Source organism: Agelaius phoeniceus, chromosome 24, assembly GCF_051311805.1.
Source record: "Agelaius phoeniceus isolate bAgePho1 chromosome 24, bAgePho1.hap1, whole genome shotgun sequence".
Taxonomy (NCBI): domain Eukaryota; kingdom Metazoa; phylum Chordata; class Aves; order Passeriformes; family Icteridae; genus Agelaius; species Agelaius phoeniceus.
The window spans coordinates 6,694,562-6,713,770 of NC_135288.1; the positions used below are offsets into that span (position 1 = coordinate 6,694,562).

The following is a 19,209-nucleotide window of genomic DNA, read 5'->3' on the forward strand; positions in this document are numbered from 1 at the left end:
CCTGGCTGGTAGGAGACACCACAGGCTTGGCCAGGTGCTGATGCACATTCCTCAGATAAATCCCACCTGCTTTCCTCAATAAAACCTACCTGCTCTGGCCACCCACCCATCCTTCCTGGAAATAATCCTTCATGTTTGCCCAAAGCTGCCTCACCCAGCAGTAAATTCAGTGTGTCAGAGCTGCAGTTGTGTCAGCAGACGCTTGGCCACCAAAGCTGCCCCAAGTGAGAGCCCAGGGGCAGAACCAATTCCCCTTCCCCTGTCCGTTCTCTCCGTGCCCGGAGCCGGGAATGGGCAGATCCCATTCCCCTTCCCCTGTCCGTTCTCTCCATTCCCTGGAGCCGGGAATGGGCAGATCCAATTCCCCTTCCCCGGTCCGTTCTCTCCATTCCCTGGAGCCGGGAATGGGCAGATCCCATTCCCCTTCCCCGGTCCGTTCTCTCCGTGCCCTGGAGCTGAGAAGGGGCAGATCCAATTCCCCTTCCCCGGTCCGTTCTCTCCGTGCCCGGAGCCGGGCGGGGGCGGTGCCGCGGCGGGGGCGGGCCCGGGGCGGCTCCGCACGGCTCAGGTTGTTTGAGACCCGCGTGGGCTCCAGAAGCGCCGGGAGCGGAGCGGAGCGGCCGAGCCGAGGCAGCGATGGCCCAGCCCCGCTGCCGCTCCGTGCTCATCACCGGCTGCAGCCGCGGCATCGGGCTGGGGCTGGTGCGGGGGCTCGCAGCCGCCAGCCCCTCCCCGGATTTGGTCTTTGCGACCTGCCGGTACCCCGAGAAGGCGCAGGTAAACGGGCCGGGGGCGCTGGGGGTCACCGGAGAGGGGTAAAGGGGTCGGGAGGGAGGAGAAGGCACTTTGGAAATGAGGAACATCTCGAGCATCCCTGTGCCGGCAGAGAGAGCCCGGGAGGGGATGGAGCCGGGCCGGGCATGGAGCTGGGATGGAGCTCCCGGGCTGGGATGGAGCAGGGCTGGGATGGAACCGGGACCGAGCTCCTGGGCTGGGACAGGAGCCGGGGCGGGTGGAGCCGATACCGGGCAGCTCTCCGGGGCTGGAGCTCGGGTTTATCCATGACAGGGAGCGTTCCCGAGAGCGGGAGAGCGAGCGGGACACGGCCGGGCAGCTGCAGCATCTCCAGCGCTCCTGCCACCCCCTTCCGTCCATCCCCGAGTTTCTCGCTGGGTTTGCTGCTGGAATTGTCTGCGCTGTCCTTGCCCAGATCTGCCCGGCCCGGAGCCCTCAGAAACCTTTCCCAGAAAGGGGAGAAACCCGCCACAGCTTTGCTTCTCTCCCTCTCTCCACGCGTGTCTGTGTCCCCAGCAGGAGCCGTGTGCCCGCTCTGCCTCCCGTTCTCTGCTGCGCTTGCAGCAATTGAGAAAGCCCAGATGAGCAATGAATTAATCACTTCTCTTAGTTCCCCTCTCTGCTGGGCAGGGCTCCGAGTTCCTGCTGGAAACAGGAGGGTTTGGTACCTGCTGCTCGTGGATCCACTTGCAGCTCTCCCTCTCTCTCTCTCTCTCCCATTTCAGCCCAAGTCCCTCCTGCTGCAGCATCGCAGTGGTTTTGGGACTCCTGTAGACTTTTATAGGAGTCTTTAAAACTCCAATTTCACGGCATTTCACACACCTCTCAAACAGTGGGAGGTTGATCGGTCACTCTGTGCCCAGCGGTGTCACAGAGTGTCCGCGGGCTGATCTCGGCTCTCCTCGAGAGGGGGAATTTGGGCAGCACAGAAACTCCCACAGGTGCCCACCCCTCTGCTCCTTCCCAAACCTCTCTGGAACTGCCCAGGCATTTGGAAGGAGAACTGACACCCGCAGCCCCATCCCTGCATCTCCCCTGCATTTCCAGCGAGGAAAAATGCAAATTCCAGAGGGAAACAGAGCCCCTGTGTCTGCTCCTTCCGAGGGATTTGGTTCCTTTCACACAGATTGTGATCACACTGTCCTAGCAATAAACCAAACACAGCAACTTTGGTTACTGCTTAGCTACAAAAAAATCTCTAAAAGGTGGTGGCTGGGATGTGGGACAGGGCTGGCCAGGTAACAGCTGCAGTCTGAGCTCTGCAGGTCCTTATGAAACTGAAGGAAAAGATCTTAATTTAAAAAAAAGGTCTCCAGCACAAAGGTGCATTTAGGGTATTTCTGAATGAAAGTGCAGAGAAACAGCCCAGCAAGGCTGGGATCAGGTGCCCAGCTCCCTCTCAGGGCTGCTGCTCCCTGTGGCTCCCCTGGTCCCTTCCTCGCAGCACCTGAGCTGAAATTCACCCATTCTGTCCCTTTAACTCCTGTTATTGAGCAGAAATTCACCCATTCTGTTCCTTTAACTCCTGTTATTGAGCAGAAATTCACCCCGTTCTGTGCCCTTAACTCCTGAGCAGAAATTCACCCATTCTGCCCCTTTAACTCCTGTTATTGAGCAGAAATTCACCCCATTCTGTGCCTTTAACTCTTGCTATTGAGTAGAAATTCACCCCATTCTCTTCCCCTTCAACCCCTGTTCAGCACTTGAGCAGGAATTCACTCTATTCTGTCCCTTTAACTCCTGAGCAGAAATTCACCCATTCTGCCCCTTTAACTCCTGTTATTGAGCAGAAATTCACCCATTCTGTTCCCTTTAACTCCTGAGCAGAAATTCACCCATTCTGTCCCTTTAACTCCTGTTATTGAGCAGAAATTCACCCATTCTATTCCTTTAACTTCTGTTATTGAACACCTGAGCAGAAATTCACCCATTCTGTTCCCTTTAACTCCTGTTATTGAGCAGAAATTCACCCATTCTGTTCCCTTTAACTCCTGAGCAGAAATTCACCCATTCTGCCCCTTTAACTCCTGTTATTGAGCAGAAATTCACCCCATTCCGTCCCTTTAACTCCTGTTATTGAGCAGAAATTCTTCCATTCTGTCCCTTTAACTCCTGTTATTGAGCAGAAATTCACCCATTCTGTCCCTTTAACTCTTGCTATTGAGCAGAAATTCACCCATTCTGTCCCTGTAACTCCCGTCCCCTCCTGGCACCGCTCCCAGCCCCATTTCCTACAGAGATTGCACAAGAGCCCGCTGTAGTAGTGGCACAGGAAGGCAGCAGAGACATCTGACCTGTGCTAGATCAAAATCTCCCTGCCTGCTGGTTTGTCCTAAAGCTGCTCCAGCCGCTGCTGAGAGAGGTTCTTTCTCTTTTTCCAACCGGCCCCTGTGATTTTTTTTCATCATAATGATCTCAGATCCATTACATGGAGGAGTGAAATTGTTCCTTTAACAGGAAGAGCTTCCCAGGAAACATTACACGGGCAAATCTCAGCACAACTCATCAGTTTTGGGGTTTGTTTTTTTGTTTTTGTGTGTGTGTGTGGTTGTGATTTTTATTTAAAAATCTGCAGCAAAAAGGCTGTAAACCTGCAGAGGGAGATGAAACAGCCCTCAGAAGTGCAATGTGTCTGGGAAGAGTCTGGGTCACTCCTGGCTGGTGGGAGAAACCTGGAAAGCCTCTGGCAGGGTGTCTCCTGTAGGCAGGAAACTTCTCTTTTTCACAAACATTATGATTTTTTTGTTTTCATCATAATGCTCTCAGATCCATTACATGGAGGAGTGAAATTGTTCCTTGAACAGGAAGAGCTTCCCAGGAAACATTACACGGGCAAATCTCAGCACAACTCATCAGTTTTGGAGGTTTTTTTGTGTTATCAGTATTTAAAAATCTGCAGCAAAAGGGCTGTAAACCTGCAGAGGGAGATGGAGCAGCCCTCAGACAGTGCAATGTGTCTGGGAAGAGTCTGGGTCACTCCTGGCTGGAGGGAGAAACCTGGAAAGCCTCTGGCAGGGTGTCCTGGCCAGGAGCCACATTCCTGCAGCCCCACAGGGACCCTGCCAGCCACACGGGCTGCACCCTGAGCCGCTCCATTTTTTACAGGGGGCAAGTTTTGTCCTTGGTGGATCAGGGTGGGTTTTTGTTCTCTGTGAGGACCTCCAGGCCATGTGCTGTGCCTTGGCAGGACATCAATAGAAACCTCTGCAGTCAGCTGAAAGCAGATTTCTAACAGATGGGTTTGGAAACTCCACAAGGAAGAGAAATCTTTACTAAAGGTATTGTAGTGGTTTCACCAGCATTATCTGCCCCATCTGCAAAGCATGGAGCTGGCACAAAACTTTCTGACCCTCGGAGAGTGTTCCCACTGCTCCTTGGGGCTGGCAGAGGGCAAGAACAGACCTGCTCCAGCCTCAGCACTGGCAATCCTGGTCCTGGCAGCACCAAATTCAGCTGCTGCTCTCACAGCCTGGCTCCAGCCTGGCAGTGCTGCTGAGTGTGGCAGGAAAGGCAAAAGTTCCATGATTTTCTTGTCATCTTTCCTTTCCTTTCCTTCTTCCTTTCCTTTCCTTTCCTTTCCTTTCCTTTCCTTTCCTTTCCTTTCCTTTCCTTTCCTTTCCTTTCCTTTCCTTCTCCCTTTCCTTCTCCCTTTCCTTCTCCCTTTCCTTCTCCCTTTCCTTCTCCCTTTCCTTCTCCCTTTCCTTCTCCCTTTCCTTCTCCCTTTCCTTCTCCCTTTCCTTCTCCCTTTCCTTCTCCCTTTCCTTCTCCCTTCCATCACTGAATTCCTAGTCAAATTTTGAACTCCCAGAGTTCAGGTTTTTGCTCTCCAGGAATTGGCACTGCAGGCTCAGCTCAGGGCACATGAAATGGGCTTGGCCCATCTCAGACCTGTTTGTGGGCTGTGAAATTGAGGGAGTTTTTCTTTCCCTGCACACCTGGGTCAGTGCTTTTTCTCCTGACAGCAGCTCAGGTGGTCTGATTTTGGTTTTTCCCCTTGGTATTTTGTTGACCATGTGAAAAACCCTCCTTGTACAAGTGAATTGTCCCCCACTGCATGAGAGGATGAACCTTTGGACAGTTCCTTTAAATTCTGCTCTCTGCTTTGGCAGAGCAGCATTTTCCCATGGCAGAATGGAGATGGGCAGAGCTTAAATAAAAAGGCTCTTAAAAACAATCTCCCAATTTTCAGAGGAAAAGCGATTAAATACACTTAACTACTGGCAAGCACAGCTCCCCGTTGGGCAGGAATCCCTCAGCAGAGTGATGAGTGAATGCTTTGGAGCCCTCCAAGGAGTGGACAGAGAGGAGCCCTTAAGGAGCTGCTTTTCCAAAGATGCTGGGGAGACCCGGGTGTACTTTGCTCCCTTCCCCAGGAAAAGCAGCACATCTATCTCCTGTAGCTCCCCAACCTTGCGGTAATGCTCAACAGCTGCAGGATTTTGCATGTGAGTCTGTGCTGGCAGAAGTTGTGAAAACTCGAGCTCCGGGCCTGAGGAGCTCCTAGGTGGCCTCCCCAGAACATTTGCTTAACAAATGGGCTGCAGATCACACGATAACGTGCAGCAGGCAGGCAGATAACCACTGCCCCTGCTGGAAAACACCACCGGAGCCTCCTCCAGCCACGCTCTGATCCCAATCTGCCTTTTCTTGGGTTGTTTCTGCCTTTTCTTGGGTTGTTTCTGCCTTTTCTTGGGTTGTTTCTGCCTTTTCTCGGGTTGTTTCTGCCTTTTCTTGGGTTGTTTCTGCCTTTTCTCGGGCTGCTCCAGCGCTGAAAAGCAGCCACAAGTCTCCAGGGAAATAATCCTGGTGTCCTGGTTTTGCCCTCCAGACGGGCACACTGCTGTTTTCAAGGTGAAAAAAGGGGAGTTTATTTTCTGAGTCCGACGTTTATAAATTTCCAAAAGTGACAGTGAATTGGAAATGGACAGTTTGTCCATTGCCACCCCTCCAATGACACTGAGCAAACCAACAGCCCGTCAAATTTCTCCTCCTCCATAAAAGAATGCAAAACAATCAGTTCTTTACAGAATGTGCGTGGAAAAAGTTTGTTATGACAATATAAACATCAGAAGGCTTAGAAAATCTTAAAAAATCTTAGAAAAAAGCTTAGAAAATCTTAAAAATTCTTAGAAAAAAGCTTAGAAAATCTTAAAAAATCTTAGAAAAAAAGCTTAGAAAATCTTAAAAAAAAAAGAAAGTGACACAGCCCCAGTGCTGTTAGCAGGGAGCCAGCACAAGCTGGAATTCTCCCCACACTCCTCTTTTCCATCTTTGCTCCTTCCTCCCCCATCCTGCTTTCCTATAAAAGGGAAAACTCTGCCCTAAAGGTCTGCACTTAAAAGCGGTGCAGGCCCTGGTGTGGTGGGGAAGGAGGAGGTGAATAAATCAATACAAAAGCGCCCAGAGCTGTGGGATGTGCACAGGAGCATCTCCCCAAGGCCCAGCGAGTTCCCAGGTGAGCAAATCCCTCTGCAGAGCTCAGGGAAGCTCAAAGGTGCATTTTCCCTCTCTCTGGAGCAGGAGATTGAGTCCCAGGCTGTGCCTGGTCCCTCCTCAGCCCAGAGCTCTCTGCTCACTGTCTCTGTCAGCTCTGGGGCTTGTTTTTCCCTCTAACACATATTTTAGCCATGTGGTTTGCAACTGGGAAGAGCAGCTGAGCGATCTGTGCGCCAGATTTATCAGGCAAAGGGGGCATTTCTGAATATACATCAGGCAGAGGGGGGCATTCTTGAAGTCTTTCTAATTTTGGGTTATTGCAGAGTCGTTTTTGTTTGATTATTTATTTTTTCTGGAAGTGTTTTACACTTCCTACAGCAGCGAGGGCTGGATTTTCTGGAGGCAGAGAGGGCTGTGGGTCAGGGCAGTGCTGTGGAAGCTGTTCCAGGGCTGAACAGCGAGCTGGCTGTACACTGTGATACTGAAAAGCTGTCTCAGAGGGACGCAGAAAAATAGGATACACCTCTGGCTTTGTCCCCAGAGCAAGCAGGATGAGGTGAAGGATACCCAAGCACCTTTATCCTGCTCTCAGGCTGTGTTTGTTTGCCTTGATTGCTTCCAACTGGCTGAGCTGGGCCAGGCCCTTTCCAAGAGCTGTAACCGAAGTGGATAATGCTTTCATAAAGAAGGCAAAGTAAATCTTGCTAAATGACAAAGACAACAAAACATTCCTGCTCGAAATCTAGCAATAAATACCCTGTGTGCTGATGAGTCTGGAGCCCTGAGCGCCAGAGGATCTTGTTTAAATCAGAATAGGCTGACTCTTTGTTAATCGTAATTAAAAATCAGCAAGCAGGAAACAACAGATGCTAATCAGAGTTTAATTCTTGTCTCGGACTCCCCACGAGCTGATTCTCAGGGATGATTGTTCAGGTGCCGAGCAGTTCTGCAGCTACTATGCTAAATAAACACGCTGTTAGGGAGTTGTGTTGTGGCTTTTTGTTGGGCTTTGTTTGTCTTGTTTGTTTTTAAATTATCTGTCACAGCACACTAATTAAAAATGCCTTAGCTGGGATATGTTGGCTGTGCCTCCTTGTCTCAGTCCTCCTTTTCTCATGTTCCCTCTAGTCACAGGAGGGGGAAAATAGGCTTTCCTGCGAGTTTTAGATGTTCTAACTGGATTTTTCAGCTTCTATCAGGTGTAACATTCTTGAAGACCAAAGCTGGCTAGATCAGCTTTGTGCCTGGGAGCTGCTTCTCAGAAATTTAAACCCCTGAATGGGGAGTCACTTGTTAACCAAGTAATTAACTGGAAAACCCACTGAATTTTAAACCTAATTTGCATGCAGCCATTGTGATTTCCTGCTGTCTGTGTACTGGAGAATGCTTCAGTTCTTAATTGAAAATATTGTTTGCTCACTTCAGGAGCCTCTCAGCCTCTCTTGCCTTTCAGCAAGTAGCTCGTTTCTGTCAGAGAGTAAAGCATATAAATAAATGAACTATAAATAAATGGACAAACCTGGAGCAGCCAGAGCACTCCTGGAGCTGATCATGCACTGAGTGATGCTGTCAAACTGAAATCCAGTGACAATCCAAAGGCACAGGATTACTGCAGGCCTTGACAAGGCAGAACTATTTCATCAATAAACAAGCCAGTGTGTTCTGGGCCTTTAATTTATGGAAATCTGTCCCACCGAGCCCTGCCCAAAGCAAGGAATGCCTTCTGGTTTTGTGCTTCTGACTTGTTTTTCCTTCCCCCTCCCCTTAATAGCCTTAACTGCAGTTGTAGATTGGCCTGGGTGGGAGAACAAAAATCTCCCAAACAAGCCTGGAGAGAGCCCTGCAGGCTCTGCTGTGAGATAAAAGATGTGATCCATTACGGTTTGTCAGAGCACAGCGAGTCCCTGCAGTGTCTCCAAGGGGCAGGGAAGGATTCTTTCCAAACCTGCCCTCCTGACCCCTATTCCCAAAGGGCTCCTAAAGAAAGGGATTTGCTGGGGCTGGAATGTTTGGCCAGGTGTGCTGTGTCTCCTGAACATGACTGGGAATATGGAATCCATCTGTTGTCTTTGGCCACTGCTTCCCACTTGGCTCCATGGCACAGAAACCTGAGAGCTCCAGCTGGGCCCATAAATCCAGTCTGGACACACTTGGAGCAGAGGAGAGCAGGGATTTCTGCAGGAACAGCAGCCTGCAGTGCCGACAGGCCCTGAGTGAGCTCCAGCAGGGAGGGAATTGTTCTCCTGGACAGTGGCTGTGCCCCAGGCTGATTTCTTGGTGGGCTCCACCTCCACTTACAAGAAGTGACGCTAACGAAATTCCCATGGGGAAACGAAATTCCCGTGGGGAAATGAAATTCCCGTGGGGAAATGAAATTTCCACGGGGAAATTTTCCTGCAAACAGAAATTCCAAATGGGGTTTTAAAAGCATTCCTGTTGCCCTGAAGGGGTGTCCAGCACTAGCTGAGCTTCAGGAGAATTAGGATTTTCTCACAGAACTGGGGAGGCACTGGATTTTTACTGGAATGCTGAGAACTGAGCACTAAAGCTGGGAAATATCCCACTAAAAATCCAGCACGCTGGAGTCTGGACTAAGCAGGGAAGAGTCCAATTTCTTGATCTGGCTCTTAGAAAAGCTGCTCAGCAGGCTGGAAAACAAAGGGGACTCTCTGCCTTCAGCCCAACCAGGAAAATATTTCAGTTGTAGTTCTGGAGGTGCGGAATTCAAAGTGATTTCTGCAGTAGCCATGGATATATATGTATATGTGTATATATATATATATATAATAAAAATAATTCTTCTTCCTAGGAACTGCAGCAGCTCAGCAAGCAATACAGCAACATCAGGCTCCTGCAACTGGGTGAGTAAAGAGCTTTATTTCTGAAATTTGTTCAGCTTAGGTGAGTGCATCTTAAAAAAATTGGTCTCCTGAGTGATCAGTAGCTGGACACGATCTCCAGCAGCTGAAAACCATTTCAAGATAACACTGGGGAAATGTAATTCTGTAAAATCTGCGCATTTCCACCTGTGTGCTGCCCAAACATCCCCAGTGAGCCCCAGCTTTGGTTTGGCAGGGGTTGTCCCGTGCCAGGCACACCCTGCACTGTTCACCTGGGGCTTTTCCTGCCTCCTCTGTGCAGATGTGGTCTGTGAGAACAGCATCAAGAAAGTGGTGAAGGAAGTGGAAGAAATCGTGGGAGACAAAGGGCTGAACTGCCTGATCAACAACGCTGGCATCAACGTGCTGGCCTCGCTGGAGGAGGTCACGGCAGAGACCATGCTCACCATTTATGAGACCAACACCGTGGCCCAGCTGATGGTCACCAAGGTGAGCAGGGTTGGGCTCAGTCCGGGCCTTTTCCACAGGGGAGCTGGGATTGTGCAGCTGTTTGTCCTCTTGGAGCTGCACAGAGACAGTTCTGACACAGAGCTGCTGTCTGTGCACTGGTGTGGGGTCACTTTGTGTTTGCAGGGAGGAGTGATGGATCTGACTCCATGTTCTCATGGAGTAGTGATAAATTAATTTATTATTTTATGGTACTACATGATATTAAAGAATACTATACTATACTAAAGAATACAGAAAGGATACTTACAGAAGGCAAAAGAGATAATAATGAAAATTTGTGACTCTTTCCAGAGTCCCAACACAGATTGGCCAAAGAGTGAAAACAACTCACAGCAGAAACCAATAAAACAATCACCTGTGGGTAAACAATCTCCAAACACATTCCAAGACACACACAGCAGCAAAACACCGGAGAAGCAAATGAGACAAGAATTGTTTTCCTTTTCTCTGAGGCCTCTCAGCTTCCCAGGAGAAAAACCCTGGGCAAAGGGATTTTTTCAGAGAATGCGAATGCCACAGTGGGGACGGGAGGTGGGCAGAAGAGGCTGCTGGAGGAATTTCTCCTCTGTGCTGGTGGCACAGAGCTGTGCTGGGGCTCCTGCTTTGGATGAGGGAATGATCCAGCTCCAACCCCAATCACCAAGTGAAGCAAACTCTGGTTTTCACAGGCGTTCCTCCCGCTGCTGAGGAAGGCAGCACAGCTGGGCACTGGCATGGGCTGTCACAGAGCTGCCATCATCAACATGTCCTCCCTGGCTGCCTCCATGCAGCTCGTCCAGGCCAACGAGATGTTCCTCAAGGTCTATCCCTACAGGATAGCAAAGGTTTGTGGGCTGCTGGGGTGGTGTTATCAGGGGTCCCAGGACAGGGAAGATATGAGAATGTTGACTCCATTTTATGATATATATTATATTAAAAGTAAATTGATATATATTATATTAATGATGATTTTATATTATATTTAAAGTATATATTATATAATGTAATTATGATATATATTATACTAAAAGTATAATAAAACTATACTAAAAGAATAGAAAAAAGGATTTCATCAGAAGGCTTGCAAGCAAAGAAATGGAATGGAATGAGAATAAAATCTTGTGTCTGACCAGAGTCTGATACAGCTGGACTGTGATTGGCCACTAATTAGAAACAACCACATAAGACCAATCAAAGATGCACCTGTTGCATTCCACAGCAGCAGGTAATTATTGTTTACATTTCGTTTCTGAGGCCTCTCAGCTTCTCAGGAGAAAAATCCTAGCAAAGGGAATTTTCAAAAAATATCACAGCTACAGGCTGGCCTGGGCTGTGCTCCCTGGCTGAGGGCAGGTGGAGCCTTGCTGGCCTTAGCAAGGGGTGCAGCACCTCTGTGGGCACAAAAAGTGTTCTTGTTCTTCATGTGGGTGGAAGTGGGAGCTTGGATGGCTGCACCTGGAGCAACTCCTGGAGAACAGGCTCCCAAATCCCTGCTCTGGTACAGATCCACTCCTGAGGGATTCAGGGAAGAGCTGATGCCATGGAGTGTGAGAGAACAGGCTCCCAAATCCCTGCTCTGGTACAGATCCACTCCTGAGGGCTTTGGCACTCAGGGAAGAGCTGATGCCATCGAGTGTGGGCTCCATCAGCTGTGTTCCTCTCCCATCCAAGAGAGAGAGCAGGCAGGAAACTCAGCAAAAGGTGTGCTGACCTCTACGTGGTGATGTCAGTCAGTGACAGGTGGGATTTTCAGTTTTCTCACATCCAGAGATTGAGTTTGTACAGATAACACATACAGTTTCTCCTACACCACCTACTCATAAGCTGTTAAATGCTTGTTTTCCCTGTTCAGAAGTAAATGAATGTTTGTGTAGTGATTAGTGCAGAAAAACACAGTCCTTATGTCAATATTATTCTCCTCCCAGCTCCTGAGGCGTTGCAAATGCCACTTTATCTTCCTTTACAGCTTGGTTTCGTTTTTGGGCAGCGAGTTTGTGGTGGCAGAGCTTTCAGAGTTCCCAGAAAGTCCGGATGAGTTCCTGAGAGCCTCTTCCTGCCCCGTGCTGTGGCAGCAGGGTGGAAGGGAGGTGCCCAGCAGCTGGGCTCGGGCTGGTGCTCCAGGCTCATTAATCACACATTAATTAATGGGTGTTTCCACCCCTGCAGACTGCCTTGAACATGATCACCCGGTGTCTGGCTGCAGACCTGAAATCAGACGGAATTCTCTGCATTTCCTTGCACCCAGGCTGGCTTCAAACAGACATGGGTGGGAACATGGTGAGTGCCAGTGCTGGAAATGTCACACTGGGGTCCCTTGTGTGCTGGTGGTCTCAGGGTGAGGGAAGAGATGAGAATCTTGACTCCATGTTTCAGAACGCTGATTTATTATTTCATGATATATAATATCATATAATATAACATATAATATATATCATATATTATATTAAAAGAATATATCATATATTATATTAAAAGAATATATCATATATTATATTAAAAGAAAATGATCTATTAAAACTATACTAAAAGAATAGAAGAAAGGATTTCACCAGAAGGCTTGAAAGGAATAGAAAAAGAATGATAATAAAAATCTTGTGACTGACCAGAGTCCTAGATAGCCAGACTGTGATTGGCCATTAATTAAAAACAACCACATGAGACCAATCAAAGTTTCACCTGTCGCATCCCACAGCAGCAGGTAAATAGATTTTTCATAAAATGTGTCTGTGACACCCTTGCTGTCCCAGCCCCCTGGCTGCACCCCTCTGTGGGCTGTGACACACCAAAATGTCACCGTTGAGTCAGAGATGACACAGATAAATGAGTGACACACTCCATGCATTCTCTGAAGGCTAATAACTTTATTAAGAATTCCTTTTTATACTCCAGTTTGCTACAGAGAGGGTGCTAAGAAACCACCCTTTTGTGAACAACCTTATGAGGAAAACAGCTTATTACAAAACACCACGTGGGGATTGTTTTAATTCTTTCTCTCCAGCTCCCTCAGATCAATTCATGGGAAAGCTTATCTAGCTTTCTCTCTCTGTTTCTCTGACATCCCCCTTCATTCTAGAGCCTCCTGAAATGTGTTTAATTCTCCTCTGCAGGATATTCCCAGCAATGACCTGAGCTTGTTTCATTCCAGGCTCCCATGCAGGTGCAGGAGGCCATCCCAGGTATCCTCTCTGTTCTGGAACGTCTCGGTGAAAAAGAAAATGGTTCTTTCCTGGACTGGCAAGGGGAAACTCTGCCGTGGTAGAAGAGCACAGAACTCCACAGGAACAGCTCCTCAGTCACAGTTTAACCACTCCTGTCTGTCTCTAGGGGGTTCTTAGACGCTTGTTGAAATATCCACCTGACACTCAGCCTCTCTGTGGGTGTGTTTGGGAAGCAGAGGGGCTGAGTCTTTCCCTTGGCATTGCTACTGCTCTGCTCTAGCTGCAAACACTGCTGTGCTCCCGGTGATGGGCATCTCCTGGAGCCCTCTGAAATGCATCCAAACCTGCAGGTTAAATCCAGGGGCTGCTGCTTCCTTTCCACTTCCAAACCCAAAGTGGGCTTCTGGCTCTTTGCAGAATTGAATGACCTGACCTCAGAGTAAAGGCCAGTGGATGCTGTCAGATTCCAGCATGCTCAGTTACCTCCAGAAAAAAAAACAACCAACTCCTTTGATTCCTTTTGTTCCTAACTGAGCCAAGGCTGAAATTGCCCTGCTCTAAACCAAGGGAATTTGTTACCTTCTGTGAATTCCGTGGCAAACTCTGAGTGTCCCCAGGTTGCCAGTGTACACCAGGCACTTGCTTTGTTCCCAGTGGGTGACTAACAGCCTGATATGGGGGTGGGAATGTTGTTTTGTACATAAACTTCTGAAATGTCTTCAATAAAGTCTCAGTCTGTTTACCGAACTGTTTACTTCATTTAATTTCTCCTCCATAGGTTTCTCTTTCCAGACAAGGGAACTTTATTCTTAATTTTCAGGAAGAATCTCTAACCCGTGTTAACCTTTCAGGGTAGTTGGGTTTGACACAGTGGGGCGTACCTAAACCAGAGACAGACCCTTGTTCTGCTCGGAAATACAACCAGCAGCTGGTGAATAAATCTCTGACAGACCCTTGTTCTGCTCTGAAATACTACAAGCAGCTGCTGAATAAATCTCTGACAGACCCTTGTTCTGCTCTGAAATACTCAAAGCAGCTGGTGAATAAATCTCCTGTGTTCTGGCTGAGGTAGGTACAAAAGCAAAAAGCTCTTTGAAGTCTGGGATTGGCTTCGACATCCCTCCCTCATGCCAGCTGATTAGGCCCTTTGATGCTGTGCCAGGATGGTGGGGTCCTGTGCCGAGGCAGAGAGGACAAACAGCAGCCAGGTGAGGGAGAGGACAGGTGTGGCTGTCCCTGGACAGCGGCCACCGGACCCGCCCCAGCGCGGATGAGGTGTGGGAGAGGTGGCTGTGTGCCTTCCATGATCCCTGCAGGGACAGGGACAGCATCACTGCAACAGCATCATGGAATCCTTCAGAGAACTCTTCAGAGAATCCTTCAGAGAATCACAGAACCCTTCAGAGAACCCTTCACAGCATCACAGAACCATTCAGAGGATCCTTCAGAGCATCACAGAACCCTTCAGAGAATCACAGAATCATAGAATCCTTTACAGAACCACAGAATCCTTCACAGAATCCTTCACAGAATCCTTCACAGAATCCCAGAATCCTTCACAGCATCACAGCAGGCTGTGGGGGACCATGAAGGGCCATAAAGTCCCATGAGGGACCCAGATTGGCACCCTGAAGGGCTGTCAGGGACCATGAAGGGCCATAAAGTCCTATGAGGCACCACAAAGGGCCATAAATGCTCATGAGGGACCATGAAGGGCCATAAAGTCCTATGAGGGACCACGAAGGGCCATAAATGCTCATGAGGGACCATGAAGAACAATAAAGTCCTATGAAGGGCCATAACCGCCCCTGAGGGACTGAGATCAGCACCTCGAAGGACCCTGAAGGGCTGTGAGGGACCATAAAGGGCCGTGAGGGACCATGAAGAACCATGGAGGGCCATAAAGTCCCATGAGGGACCGATACCGGCACCTCACGGGACTCTGAAGGGCCGTGAGGGACCATAAAGGGCCATAAACGCCCGTGAAGGACCATGAAGAACCACAAAGTCCCATGAGGGACCGAGACTGGCCCCTCGCAAGACCCTGAAGGGCAGTGAGGGACCATGAAGAACCATAAAGTCCCATGAAGGACCATAACCGCCCACGAGGGACCGACACCGGTCCCTCGCGAGACCCTGAAGGGCCGTGGGGGACCATGAAGGGCCATAAACGCCCGGGAAGAACCACAAAGTCCCGTGAGGGACCGACACCGGCGCCCCGCGTGCCCCTGAGGGGCCGTGCGGGGCCGTTCCCCCGCGCGCCGCCGCCAGGGGGCGCTCCCGAGGCCGGCCGGAAGTTCCGGTGGCGGCGGGGCCGGTGGGTGATGGCGGCGGTGGCGGCGGGGCCGTGAGGGGAGGGCGAGAACCGCGGCCCGGGGGCTCCGTGCGGACCCCGCCCGGGGCGGGGCAGCGCCGGGGGGGCTGAGGGGAAGGAGGCGGCCCCTCGGGGACGGCCCGTTCCGAGGCCGCGCGGCTGCTCCTCCCGGCCGTAGGGAGGAGCAGGGCTGTGCTAGGGAGCTCGGCTGGAGTTGCCGTGTTTTTAAAGTTAAAACAACCCAAGGTTTATTAATAAATCCCCTCCGCGGCTCGGCTGCCCCTGTGCTTGACCCCCACAGCAGAGCCCGACAGACTGAGGGTAAAACTAAGAGAATGTTAAGATTCTCAACCTGTCTTTTGGGGATATGGGGTTAAATAGGGAAGGTTTTTTTAAAGCTGCATGTTTGCATCACTGAATAAATGTTCTTATTTGAACAGTCATTGCTGGCTCTGCCAGTGAACAAAGAGAAACAAAATGTTAATATCACGGCTGAGTTCCCAGTTACTGAAGGCTTCGAGAATTGCAGGTAAATTGGTATTGTGTGGCCAAGATTTCTGTTTGTTTGGGTTTATTTTCCTGGGCTAATTGGGCTCCCAGAAGGTTTTTTTCCCACCAAGCAGTGCAGGAGAGAGGAGCTGTTGTTGACTCAGTGGTTGTTAAATGTGTTTATGTCCTGTTTAATATGTAAGTATGGTGTGGCTTTGGAGAAGATTCCTTAGCAACAGAGAGGTTTGATACAGCAAACACTTCCTTACCATTCCAGATTGATTTTCAGTCGGAAAACACAAGAACATTCCACTTAATGGAATCATGGAAGGGTTTGGGTTGGAAGGGACCTCAGAGACCATGGAATTCCAACCCCTTCAGCTCCCAGTGAAGGGGAACCTTAAAAACCATGGAATTCCAACCCCTTCAGCTCCCAGTGAAGGGGAACCTTAAAAACCATGGAATTCCAACCCCTTCAGCTCCCAGTGAAGGGGAACCTTAAAAACCATGGAATTCCAAACTCCTGCTGGGCAGGGACACCTCCCAGTGAAAGAGATCCTTAAAAACCATGGAATTCCAACCCCTTCAGCTCCCAGTGAAGGGGAACCTTAAAGGACCATGGAATTCCAAATTTCTGCCATGGGCAGGGGCACCTCCCAGTGGAGGAGACCTTTAAAGACCATGGAATTCCAACCCCTTCAGAACCTCCACCCTGCTCTGCCTGGATGATTTGGGCAGCTTTCCCACTAAAATATAATACATTTTTAGCATGACAGCATTGTAGTGAAAATTGAAAACTTGAAGGCTTGAAAATCCTTCCTCTCTTCTGTGATGTCCATACAACCTCTGCGAGCGTCTCCCTTTGTCAGCTTGCTCTGGCTGGATCTGTCTGTCAGTCTGAGATCTGGGGCAGAGCTTTTCTCTGGAAAATTCTGCAATTTTGAAGTGCAAACCCCCTTTTTCTCCCCAAGGCCACCTCTTGCCCAGGTCGGTGTCGTCGTTCCTGTGCTGCCGCTCCCCGTGCGCCCGCTACAGCACCCAGCCCCAAAACCCCAGCGGGGCCCAGCCCCAGCAGTGGCACACGCTGGACCCTGAGCTGGAGGAGATCCTCATCCCCAGGAAACTCTCCATCAGCCCCTTGGAGAGCTGGCTCACAGTCAGGTACTCCCTCCCCAAAGCTCAGCCAGAAGCCAGCCATGAAGAACACCCAGAGCCCCTGGAGTGTCCCCCTGCCGCTGGGACGGGGCAGGTGGAGGAAGGAGAGGGAGCTCTGGGTGACCGAGTGCAGTGCAGGAACGTGCTGAAGATCCGCAGGAGGAAAATGAACAGGCACAAGTACAAGAAGCTGCTCAAGAGGAGGAAGTTCATCCGCAGGAGGATAAAGGAGGGGCGCAAGAAGAAGCGGCAGGTGAGCTCAGGGGAGGGGGAGCTCCCTGGCCAAGCAGCCTCTGTGCAGGTTTTGGGGCATGAATTTAAGTGGATTTAGGGAAAAATGAGCTTGGATGAACTCAGCTTGTCTTGCTTGACTTTCCCTACGAAACTGAGGAATAAAATTCAAACAAAGGAATCAGCTGAGAAATCATTTTTGGGTCACATCCCTGATTTAGGGATTTTTTTGTGTTTCTCCTTGCATGGACCGAGAACTCTAAGACTGAGACTTGTCCCTCTTGAATGGAGCTTTATTTTATTTATTTAGCCAGGGGAGGGGGAGCTCCCTGGCAGAAATGTGCCCACACATCAGACCAGTCTCTGTGTAGATTTTGGGGCATGAATTTAAGTGGATTTAGGGAGAAGTGAGCTTGGATGAACTCAGCTTGTCTTGCTTGACTTTCCCTACAAAACTGAGGAAGCTGGTGTAAGAAAACCAGCTGATACATCACTTTTGGGTCAAATCCCTGATTTAGGGATTTGTTTTTGTCTTGCTCCTTGCATGGACACTAAACCTGAGACTGGAATGTCTCCATTGAATGTCCCCCTTGAATGTAGCTTTATTTTAAAGTCAAGCTTGTCTTTCTTAACTTTCCCTACAAAACTGAGGAATAAAACAGAAACAAGGAGTTCTGTGAGTCAGGAATTTAAGAAAACCAGCTGATTCATCATTTTTGGGTCAAACCCCGATTTAGGGATTTGTTTTTGTCTTGCTCCTTGCATGGACACTAAGAACTCTAAAACTGAGACTTGTCCCTCTTGAATGTAACTTTATTTTCTGCAAAATTATGGGAAGAAGGAGGAATTGGAATGGACAGTGGTACTTGATAAGGCTAAATGGAAGTGGCTAAAATTTGGTTTTACCTTCTCAGCTTTCCTTGCACAGGACTTTTAAAACGATACTGCCAAAGCCCCTGTGCATTTTTATGTCTTCTGATGAATTTTCTGCAGTAAAATTCAATATTTTGACACTTAAACCCTTTGTTTCCTTTGTGTGTGTCACACCTACACTGTCCTTGGGGCATGTGGGCAGTGGCTGTTGCTTCTAAGCTGTGTTACCATTTTTTTTCTCCTTTTATTTTTTTTTTTTCCTATTTTAGATAAAATTTGAGAAAGACTTGGAGCGCATCTGGAAGAAAGCTGGCTTGAAGAGTGCTCCTGCAGGCTGGCAAACCCCCAAGATCTACCTGAGGAGTTCCAAGCGATAAAAGAAAAACCCCACCTGTCACAAATTTTACACCTGCAATTGTAATTAAAAAAATAATATTTAAGTATGTTGGTGACATGTAACCTTTTTCTGATTGTGATGAAAATTGTAGGAAGGAGTTTCCCAAGGAGAAACTTTTCCTCCCCAAAGGAGAAGTGTGAGCTCTTTTTGCTGAATTTCTGGAGTCCCTCTTTGAGATGAGGCTGAAGCTAAGAAAAATCAGGTGCGGGAGAAGGGATCAGTGAAGGAATTTCCTGTTGTTTATATGGCACAAACCTTTGGAAAAGTTCTTTTCTAAATTGCATTTTTTCACAGCCTTACTGCAGAAAGGTTGGGGTTTTCCTGAGGGTTGTTGGGATGGGAATTGGATCAGAATTCCATGGAATTTACCTGCAGGAGCTTTTGGTGTCTCTTCTGTGGAGCCTTGGGCATATTGTGAGCATCCTTAAAAGGCACATTTCTTTTTGTGTTCTATTTTGTGCTAATAAAAAATGGTTATTTTTTTTTTTGTCTTTGGCTGACCCATGTCATGTAAAACATCCAGATATTGGTCAAAGTAGAAGCTCAGAGCTAATTATTCATTAACTACAAAAACTTTTGTGCCTGAGACAAGCCTGATACAATCAGCTGCTTTTGCATGGTTGAAGAGAGTTGTGAAAGCTGTGAAAAATACAGGTGCTTAAAATAAACCCTGACAAAGGACTTCTTATCTGGGTTCTGCTTTGGATTCTGCTTTTCTTTTTGGGGTTTCGGGCAGTTCTAGGTGGTTTGGTGTGATTTAACTTTTGTGTTCTGGCTAAGAGATGGGGTGGGCTGAAGGGGAAAAGAATAAGCTGGGAAACTCCCTGAAAATTATTCCCTTTTTTCTGCTGGGAGAGAATAAATTGAAAATGAGGGGAAAATTCTGTGGAAATCATTGCTACCTACACAAGGTGCAGTTTAGGAGATCCTGAGCCACAGCTTCTCTGGGCCTTTCCACCCCTCACAGGCAGGAATTCCTTCCCAACATCTTCAATCTCTCAGGATTTGTGTTTTCCTCGTGGAAAAACCTCT

At 48.8% G+C, this 19,209-nt stretch overlaps 2 protein-coding genes across 4 annotated transcripts; both read left to right on the plus strand.

Annotated features, from left to right (window-relative positions):
- The first annotated feature begins 548 nt into the window (after positions 1-548).
- LOC129129726 (C-signal-like) lies at positions 549-13,465 on the plus strand. Its single transcript, XM_054647747.2, has 6 exons — positions 549-777; positions 9,041-9,092; positions 9,373-9,560; positions 10,250-10,405; positions 11,727-11,837; positions 12,706-13,465. The coding sequence occupies exons 1-6, from the start codon at positions 637-639 to the stop codon at positions 12,817-12,819; spliced, it is 762 nt and encodes a 253-aa protein (XP_054503722.1). The 5' UTR covers positions 549-636; the 3' UTR covers positions 12,820-13,465.
- A 1,517-nt stretch (positions 13,466-14,982) lies between these two features.
- AURKAIP1 (aurora kinase A interacting protein 1) lies at positions 14,983-18,865 on the plus strand. Of its 3 annotated transcripts, none has more exons than XM_077190251.1 (4): positions 14,983-15,035; positions 15,473-15,561; positions 16,493-16,929; positions 18,050-18,865. In XM_077190251.1, the coding sequence occupies exons 2-4, from the start codon at positions 15,510-15,512 to the stop codon at positions 18,155-18,157; spliced, it is 597 nt and encodes a 198-aa protein (XP_077046366.1). In that variant the 5' UTR covers positions 14,983-15,035; positions 15,473-15,509; the 3' UTR covers positions 18,158-18,865. The 3 variants fall into 3 exon arrangements, with proteins under 3 accessions (XP_077046366.1, XP_077046365.1, XP_054503815.2); XM_077190250.1 differs by lacking the exon at positions 14,983-15,035 and adding an exon at positions 15,050-15,065 and having other exon boundaries at positions 15,472-15,561; XM_054647840.2 differs by lacking the exon at positions 14,983-15,035 and adding an exon at positions 15,122-15,353.
- Positions 18,866-19,209: the final 344 nt, after the last annotated feature.